This window comes from Octodon degus, unplaced genomic scaffold, assembly GCF_000260255.1.
Source record: "Octodon degus isolate 3935 unplaced genomic scaffold, OctDeg1.0 scaffold00017, whole genome shotgun sequence".
Classification (NCBI taxonomy): Eukaryota; Metazoa; Chordata; class Mammalia; order Rodentia; family Octodontidae; genus Octodon; species Octodon degus.
Window position 1 is genome coordinate 21,818,595 of NW_004524593.1, and position 9,848 is coordinate 21,828,442.

General features: G+C 53.7%; 1 protein-coding gene across 1 annotated transcript; it reads left to right on the top strand.

Annotated features, from left to right (window-relative positions):
- The first annotated feature begins 3,001 nt into the window (after positions 1 to 3,001).
- Positions 3,002 to 6,992, top strand: LOC101574853 (mitochondrial amidoxime-reducing component 1-like). Its single transcript, XM_023710388.1, has 5 exons — positions 3,002 to 3,264; positions 4,182 to 4,322; positions 4,512 to 4,573; positions 4,650 to 4,721; positions 6,503 to 6,992. The coding sequence occupies exons 1-5, from the start codon at positions 3,211 to 3,213 to the stop codon at positions 6,627 to 6,629; spliced, it is 456 nt and encodes a 151-aa protein (XP_023566156.1). The 5' UTR covers positions 3,002 to 3,210; the 3' UTR covers positions 6,630 to 6,992.
- Positions 6,993 to 9,848: the final 2,856 nt, after the last annotated feature.

Consider the following 9,848-nt stretch of genomic DNA (forward strand, 5'->3'; position numbering starts at 1 on the left):
GTGCAGTTATTCAATGCTGTTCAGAAACATCAGAAGAATGTGGACGAGAAGGTTAGAGAGGCCGGAGGCTCTGTTAGAAAGCGTGCTAAGTTGGTATCAAGTGTTTCCAAGAGAGATTTCATCAGGATTCTCAGAGGAATGGATGCAACTACAAACGAGAAAAGTTCATTGGAAAAGAAGGCAAAAGCCAAACAGGTAAGACGTTATATAGGATTCAGTACATCAAGTGTTTCTGTTTTTTCAGATGGAAAAGAAAGCTAGAATTACGGTTTTATTTTCAGAGTTTAGTAAGAGTCCTATATGCCACAGTTGAACTTACAAGTTTGAATTCTTTAGTTTCATGATGATTGAAAACCATTTATAGTGTCATACACCTGCTGTTACAACTCAGGGCCAAAGAGATGAAAGTGAATGTGTTAGCATGCACAGTTCAGGGCCTCAACAGTGCATCTTAGAGAGTGGAAGCCCCTGAGGGCTGCAGCTTCACTTGAGGACTTTAACTTGCATGACCATGGTACTGTGTGATACAGAAGTTAAGGTAGAGAGCCACCCTCGTGTTGTGCAGCTTTGGTGATACTTTTCTGATGGGGAGAATGCTACTTGTAGATACTGTCCCTGATCTTCAGCATATAGAAACCCTGCTTCTGCCCTTTTGACATGGACTGCAGTGCTTTCTGTTTTAATGTTGGAGGTAAAACATTCTGCAATGTACTGTAATCCTTAATTGGTTTTAAAAATAAATATTCAATGTAAATGTTGGATGCAGTGTTTTAAGCTGACTAGTTTGTATTTTGCTATTGCAGGCCTAAAAGCTAATAGAATGTGTTTGTGTTGGAATGTAAAGTTTTCTTAGAAATTTGAGGTGAACTGTCCCACCTTCATACACTCAACTGTTTTTCTCTCACTCAGGGTCCACCCCTATTTTGGTTTCTAATTTTTTCCTTGTTAGAAGCTTTCCGAATCTTGTCCTTATTCCCCTCGTTCTAAAGTGCAGCAGTGAAATGCCCCAAGGTGCCTGTTCTGTTCTGTGGGCTGAGGGCTTACAGGGCTGCACCTTCAGTCAGCACTGAGTTCCGGTTTCTCATGTGGGCGCTAGTGATTTGGTGTAGTGAGTCCTTTTTGGTCCTCATCTCGGTCCAAGAAGTTTATACTTGTAATCCCAAAAATACATTATTGGAGTCCCACCAAGTTAATTATAATCTACCACTCCCAGTGCAACCCATGGCGAAAATAAGGACACTAAAGCATATTTATAATTATGGGGAGCCAAGCGGTCATGAGTCCAGCCATGGTGCTAGCTATCCAGGACAAAGGCTTTGATCCAGGGCCGAACCTGGGTTTTATTCAGTCCTGAATGAGGAGTGGCTTGAGGATGAATGACTGAGAATTGCAGGAAGTAGGTGAGCACTGTGAGCTTGGCCTGTAAATGCAGGTAGGAGGCCAGCAGTTACCTCCGTGATATGCAGAGAAGGATATGCAGAAAAGTGATTTGCATTATACTATTGAGATAGTATCTAATGTTTTGGGGTCTGGTGCTTCAGCCCTGATGTGTAATCTATCAAGCCCCAGGAAGTCATAGCCTCTATCTCAAGGCTCCGTCCCAGCCTGCAGCTTGGAGCACTGGCTCTTTGTCCTGTCTCAACTCGGCTCACATTAAAGAGCAGCAGGTGTGGGTTATCAGGGAAACACACACGCCACCTTCAAAGACTACCACCAGCACCACGGCTAGACCAATGTAAATGGCTTAAGGCCAATTAAAAGGATAAAGAGAAGTCTTAGCCAGCTCTGTACATAGAATTCGAGGAAATAGGCTCAGGCCCAGCCAAATGAAGACAATCGCTCTTCTTTCAAGAAGAGCTGCTCAGGTGGCCCTCCACAGCTGAGTTAAAGCTCTGTCAGGTGCAAGGCATGCTTCTGCAATCCAGCACTCGGGAGACTGAGGCAAGGGGCTTGTGAGATCAAGGTTGGCTTAGGTGACATGGTAAGAGACACATGAAAAGAAAAGACAAGAGAAGAATCACTTTGTCCCTGTGCAGTGACTGCTATTAATGATATCCCCAGAGGCCACACGCAGTTGTCTCACCTCCCACATGGGAATCTGGCAGGTACCCTTGCTTTCACTTCCTCTCTATAGCTGTGTAGCTCGCTGATCCCCAAACAGTGCCGGCCACAGGTGTATGGGGGTGGGGCGCTTTAGACTCTGTGGATGTATGAATAGCTATCAAAGCCAAGTGGATTCCTTCTGTCACTTTACAACACTTTCTCATAGGTCCCTGCTGCAGCCCCATTATACTGAGTGCATTCTGGCAGGTGTGTGGAGAAGGATGGCCTGTGACCGGGCTGGTCCTTGGAGGGAGGACACTGTGGGCCTCTTCGTGCCGGTAGGGTCAGAAGCCCCATCTACAGCTTTTACCTTTAAAAAAAAATCATGGTCCAGCCACGTGAGATGGCGCACATCCATCATCCCAGCATCCTGGGAGAGCTGTGCTGCTGGCAGAACTTTCTGGTCAGTCTCTGTCTCGGCTACTCTTCTTGTCCCCGAGGCAAAATCCCCAACACTCACAGTTACAGAAGAAAGGTTTATTTAGCTCACAGCCAGTTTCAGTCTGTGATCAGCTGGCTCCAAGGCAGAGGTCATCGCGGAGGAGCAGCAGTCCGTGGCAGGGCAGGCAGGAGGCAGCAAGCGGGTGAAGAGCAGCCGCAGCAATGGTGGCGGTGGCGGCGGTGGCAGCAGCAGCATCTGTCACCGCTGCTGCCACAGCTGCCTTCTCTCTGTCCCGTTAGGTCCACTCACACCCAGCTCGGGCACCCTTAATCCCAGCATCGCACACCCTGGAACCACATCCTCTGAAAAGCCCCATCTGTGCCTGTGACCACATGAGGCTCTGGGGAGACAACTAGACACACAGGAACCAGTTTTTAAACCAGTAAAGTCCAGGCTTACAAAGCACATCTGTCCATTTGGGTGCACTGTGGCTTGGAGCAGAGTGGCGCCCTCTGCAGACAAGGGGCAGCAACAGCATCTCTGCTCGCGTGGGCGCAGGACATGGTACAGGGTGCCCAGGGCCTCAGCCGTGCTGTCCTGTGCCTGTCCCTCGCAGGGTGCATGGCCTGGAGGTGCAGGGCCGGGACTGTGGCGAGGCGGCTGCGCAGTGGATAACCAGCTTCCTGCAGTCACAGCCCTGCCGCTTGGTGCACTTCGAGCCGGACATGCGGCCCCGGAACTCTCGGCAAATCAGGGCAGCATTCGCGCCTTCGGACCAGGTGAGCCTCCGTCATCGGTGGGCAGGTGGGGGCGCAGTCACCTCAGCGCTGCAGACTCATGGCGCCCCTGAGGAACCTGGGGCTGTGGTTCTCCAGGCAGGGGACACAAAGGAAGTCTTCCCAGGGGAGCAGCACGCTGCTTCTCCCTTTGGGGGAGCCTGGTGCAGTCTGGTGCCAAGAGCAGCTCAGAGCTGTTCTCTCCTCTTCACTGCCCCGTAACTGTGTGCGGAGCCCTTGGTCTCCACAGCCTCCTTGCGCACCTCGCGGCACAGGGTGCTGCGGAGAGATGGACTACCTGCGGCTGGCTGGGCCGTGGGGCTTCCCCTTGCCGGCAGGGCCGGAAGCCCCACTCACTGCTTTTGCATTAAGCATCCCAGCACCCTGGGAGGCCGAGGGCAGGAGCCCACAAGGCTGAGCCCAGTCAGGGCAACTCAGTGTCAAAATAGACGATGATGATGATTGATGATACTACTGACAAAAACGTGGATGTTCCCAGTCGAAGGCTCTGGGTTCAACCCTAGCACCATAAAAGTAAACGGCAACGTAAGTACTCAAGGTTAGGGTTGCACAAAGAATAGCACCTCTGGAGTATGGGCAGAATTAGTGGATGTTTTACTCCACCGTAACAAGCCTTCCAAGCCCAACCGGCTATTACACGTGGGAGCCGCTGGGGGCGTGGCCAGGGACTCGTCCCCAGGGCACGCGCCAGGGCAGCTCCCGGGCCATGGCTGGGCTCCCCTCGCCCTGCCGGAGTCTGAAGACCGCTTAGGGATTCCAATCTCTATGACTTTGCTACGAAATGACCTAGAGAAATACTTAAAAGACTGTGATTGTGGAGCGGACATGCTCGGGACCTAGAGGCAGGAGCCCGAAGACGTTGTCCGCTGCGCCCCGTGACGGTGCCCGTCCCCTGCCAGGTTGCCTACTCGGATGCCAGCCCGTTCCTGGTTCTCTCTGAGGCCTCCCTGGCCGATCTGAACTCCAGACTGGAGAAGAAAGTGAAAGCGTCTCACTTCCGGCCCAATCTCGTCATTGCGGGATGTGGCGCCTACGCAGAGGTAGGCGCCTCCTCGCTTCTTTCCTTAGATTTGATTTCTTCCTTAAAGGGCAGAGACCTCTGGTGCTGGATTAGGTCATTCCGAAGGGCGGGAAAGTGCGCGTGGCTCTGCGCTGCGCCCTGAGCGTGGGCTCGGGCGGGGCGGGCCCGGAGGAGGGTCCCAGGCTGCCCCAGCGCTCGCCTCTTCTAGGACTCCTGGGACGAGCTCCTCATTGGGGACGCGCGGCTGCGAAGGGTGATGCCCTGCACCAGGTAGGGCGCCTGCCTGTCCCCCGGGCGGCGGGCGGGGCCTCGCTGCCGCCCCGGCTGACGCGCTGTGTGCGGCCAGGTGCATCCTCACTACGGTGGACCCGGACACCGGCGTCATGAGCAGGAAGGAGCCGCTGCAGACCCTGCGGAGGTAGGACGGGCGGATGGGCACCCTGGAGGCTACGCCCGCTGCGAGGGTGCACTTTTTCGACCAATTTTGCATGCTTAGATCTAGTAATCTGAGCAAATAATTTGAAGACTACCATATGCAATACAACAGCCATTGTTGAATTCCTAACACTTTGTTTAGTGAAATTCTGTATCCTTTCTAATTTTTTTTAAAAAAGGCCACAAAAAGCCAGGTGTGAGACAACGCTGCTTCCTGTGCCCTGAACTGAGATCAGCAGGCTACTTGCAGTACCTCTTTTTCTGCACAAGGGGGCGCCAATGGCCTTGCCTGGTCTTCGCTTGCTCCTAAGCAGTGATTGCAGCGCTGCACGCAGCGAGGAACGGTGGGGGGCTGGGAGACCCCGCAGCCACACAAGGGACAGTAGGATGGCAGCCTGCGGCCAGCGGGGGCCAGTTCTGTACTCCGGGCTCTTGTACAACTGTCCCCAGACACCAGTGCGGGCCGCACCTGCAGCCCAGGTGACACAGCTGTGGATCTGCCGGCCTCCTCGCCTCTCCTCGCTGACCTGGGGGCCCGTGTGTCCACTGGGAGGGGCGGATGCGACTTGAGTGTTCCCCTTGCTCCCCGGGGGCCTGTGGGACGGGGACAGAATGCGGGTGACCAGCAGACCTGGTGCAGGCTCAACCTGGCACTTAGATCCGGGGTCTCGGGCAGTGGAGCAGCACCATGAAGGCCAACAGGAGCCCCCAGGCGCGGCGGGGTGGGCCCCTGCCCCCCAAGCGGGGGGTTCCTGCCTGAGGCACGGAGCCCAGGACCCAGGGCTGCGGGAACAGCCAGGTCCGAGCCTCCCTGGCCTGGCTGGAGGAGCCCCATCTCCGCGTCTGTGCTGTCAGCTGCTCTGAGCTGCGCCTGGGCCCCACCTGGGTTCCCCGGGTCCATGCCCTGCAGTCCCAGCGCAGAAGGAGCAGCCCCAGTGTTCATTTGTCTTTTATTCATTCATTAGTCCACCAGCGCTTCTCTGAGGGCAGTACGCATGGGCATGAGTGGGATGCAACCACTGTGCCCTAGGGTGCTCTCAGTCGGGGGTCTGAGGGGCTCTGGAGGAGCTTCCCAACCGACCGACCCCAGCTTTCCAGCCTCTTGCCATTTGGAGAGCATCACCCGGCCTGAGTGTTGCAATAGTTTTATTTTCTTATTTTTGAAAAGCTTCTCTTTTAAATGCAAGACAGAATGAAATTAGCACTTCCAGCTGTGGTCCTTTAAGTATGTGCACATAAGGCTAGGGGCGGGCTGGCCGCCCCTGGGCCTTCTTCCTGCTCTCCTTGATTTTTTACCTGGAAAAGATCCTCCCACACAGGGTGACTCTCGACATGTCCAGTCACCAAGGAGCTGTGGGCTGCAAGTGGCCTCCCTGGCCAGCACTGGCTTGAGCAGGATGGGGGGTGGGATGTGGATCTGTCCCCAGGGCTCCCTGTCCTGCAGGACAGAGGCTTGTCCTGCAGCACCCCAGGTCAGGAGGAGGACGCTGAGGGCAGGCGGTCAGGCCTGTCCAGCCAAACCACCTTCCCTCCCAGTGCTGACAAGGATCATTCCTGTAGAGACGCGGGGACACAGCCTGGGCTGCGCTCCTGTCTTTGTACCCTGGCTGACAGTCGGCTGGCCAGCTTCAGAGGCACGGTCCCATGACCAGGCTGGCGCGTGGGGCCAGGGCTGTGGACCCGACCTCAGCCCATGGGTGGCGCCAACTTCTGGGCTTGTGCCTCTGTTTGCCTGGACTCACAGTGCTCTTTCTCCTGTTGCAGTTATCGCCAGTGTGACCCTTCAAAACAGAAGATATATGGACAGTCACCGCTCTTTGGACAGTACTTCGCTCTGCAAAGCCCAGGGACAGTCAGGGTGGGAGATGCTGTGTACTTGCTGGGCGAGTAGTGGGAATCCGTGTCCTGGATGTTGGACGCCTCCCTAAAGTCCTCCAAGATGACTGCATGTGGCACAGTGCCTGAGATCCACGACTTAAGTACAAGGTTTAATTTGGTTCACGGTTTCAAGAGAACGGTCCCTGGTTATCAAGCCTTTGTCTTCTTTGCAGCTCCAGATCTGTAATTTCTGCATGTTTTTCTAAGGACGATTAAATTAGAGCTAGATGGAGATGGATGAGACTTCCTGGGTGTTGCGATTTAGACCTGAAATGTCGTCAGAAGTCTCCAGTGTGTGGCGGAAGGTGGTGGGATCATGGGGCGTGGTGCTCCTGGGCATTCCTTCGCCCAGCCGGGTTGACACATTGGGGCAACAGTCACAGCTTGACAGCGGGACATCTTCTTCAACCACGCTTCACCTCTAAGTAAAGATGGTGGCAAGTTTGTGGTTGTGCCTAACGTGGTGCAGCCTTCCTGCACACAACCCAGAATGCACCAGTCCCCTCCCCGAAGACTTAACAAGTCCAACATTTTTCAGAAGTCCAAGTCTTTTCTGAGACTCGAGGCAAATTCTTAGCTGGAACCTTTGTAATAAATAAATAAACAAATAAATAAATGTTGGATAAAGCTAAAGTACTGAGACTGTTAGTCCTGATCTGTCAACTTGGTTCAATTAAGCCACGCCTAGCCTAGCAGATTAGTAATGCGGGCTCCTGGGTGTCAGTCTGGGTTATGGAGTTGTGACCTCAGCCTCTCTCTGAGGGTCCTAAGCCTTTTCTCCCTGACACCGTTGCCTACTCTGACTGCTGATCACCCGTCAGGTGAGCAGCCCCCCTCACCATTCCCTCCCAACCTGGAGGTTTTGGCCTGGAACCCTGATGGGCATGACTGGAATCTCTTGAAGTTGAGCCAGATTAAATTTTGCTTTAAGTTGTGGATATCAGGCATTGTGCCTCGAGGGCAGCAAAGCTGACTGGTACAGAAAATTAGTGCCATGTGGCGCAGAGGCCCTTGGCCCTGGCTTGTAGGAGGCACTTGGAAAACTTGCCACCTAGAGAAGCCTTCGGTGCTGAAGGCGGAGGCTGCTGGGCGGGCCTGCTCCGAGCGCAGGGCAGGCGGCTGGCAGGGGGGCAGCCCGCAAGAGCTGGGCTCAGCGGGTTTCGGGTAGGAGTGAAGATTCCATTGGCATTAGGACTACAGATTGTGTGTTGTACCCTGACATAAAACTTATCTACATTTTTCCTGTGTCCCGAGATTTTGCAGGGGACCTAACCTAAAGGAAGTGGACTAATTTACTGGGTGGAACAGCCAGGGAGATAGCTCAGTAGAATAAGCGCTTTCCCGGCAAGTGCAGGGTCCTGAGTTCAATCCCCAGTACTGCAAAAAAATGAAATAAAATAAAAAATAGTAATAATTTACTGGATAGAGGAAATTTTAAAACATGTTAACTTTCAGACTGTGACGTAGTGGCTGCTGGCTCCTCTTAGTCAGGTTTGCAGTGAGGACTGCAGGTAAAAGGTGTTGCAGGGAATTTGAAGAACTTATATATTGGCAGGAAAGACACATGTTAAAGTTGGGCCAGAGAAAGTACGGCTGCTAAGAGACTAAAAGTATTTGAAAAACCAACCAAGTAACTTATGCAGAGGCATGAGAAGAAAGGTGACTTGAAGGAACCTTGGGAGAGCAAGACCCCACCCCCTGCAGGCTCACAGGTACAGAAGTTGTCCACTTGCTTCAGAACAGCTTGCGAGGAAATTGATTCCCCAGGATTCATTTCCCTGTGCCCAGCCATCCAGCCATTCAGAGGCCGCTGCAGCCACAGTCCAAGGGGCCCGGCTGCTGCTTCCACTAACAGTAGATTTTGGCATTATTTTTCCTGTGTTTCACATGGTTCTGGTTTTTCTGGCATGCAGAATAGAAGTGTTGTGGACTGTGGAGGCTCACACTCGGCTTTCAGAGGAAGGCCTGGGAAGCCAGGCGAGGAGCCCTGAAAGGCAGTGTGTGAGGCTGTGGGGATGATGCCTCCTAGAAATCGGAGAGAGCAGGAATATGGATTGTGAGCAGAGCTGCAAGTTATGGATGGTGCCAGCCCTCAAGACAGGCCAGGCGGCCTGCAGCTGGCAAGGCCATGGGCTGGGCCATCAGCGCCCGTTGGAACACTCAGCTCACCACCATGTGATCTGGAAGCCAGGCCTGTAGGTGCAGGACTTACTATGGTGGGATTCTCTTCTATCCCCGTTCCTCCCTCAGAAATGTGAAGGTTTACGCTTTGACATTGTAGCTTGGAATTGTGTGACTTGTTTTATATTTTTACTTAGGCTTGCAACTAAGAGTTTGCCTTAAGTCTCTGAAAAGACTTGGCTTGTGAAAAATGCCGAGAGTGTGGACTTGGGGGAGACGGTCATTGCATTTCTGGTTTCGGCAGGATGGTTATGTTAAGCAGAATCATGAACTTGGTGTTGTCTGTATTTGGTGACAAGGTATGGCTTAAGGCGATGTACTTGGATGTGGAATCAACAGGTAGTGATTGTGACTGTTAATCCTGATGTGCTGACTGCACTGGATTAAGAAGCACCTATGAGATGCGTCTGGGTGGGGGCGTGACCTGCCCACTGTACATGGGCTTTTTGACCACATGTCTCTGGTACCAGTTTTCTGTATTAGTCAACCTTCATGTCACCAAGCCACAACACCCAACAACCACAACGTGAGGAGGAAGAGTTTACTGTGGCTCATGGTTCCAGGGGATTGAGTCCATGGTCAACAGGCTCCTTGGCAGGAGCATCACGGTGCACAGGGTTGGCAGAGGAGAGTCTGCACAGTTCATGGCAGCCAGGAAGCAGAGCAGCAGAACAGTGCCTAAAAGGAAGGGCCTGGACCTTTGGGAGTACCCAGGCCCATCTTCACACACCATGTCCACACACCCAGGCCCATCTCCACCACCCACGCCCACACACCAGGCCCACCTCCACCACCCACGCCACACACCAGGCCCACCTCCACTACCCACCCACACACACACCAGGCCCACCTCCACTACCCCCACACACACACCAGGCCCACCTCCACCACCCACACCCATATACCAGGCCTACCTCCACTACCCACGCCACACACCAGGCCCACCTCCACCACCCACGCCACACACCAGGCCCACCTCCACCACCCACGCCACACACCAGGCCCACCTCCACCACCCACACCCATATACCAGGCCTACCTCCACCACCCA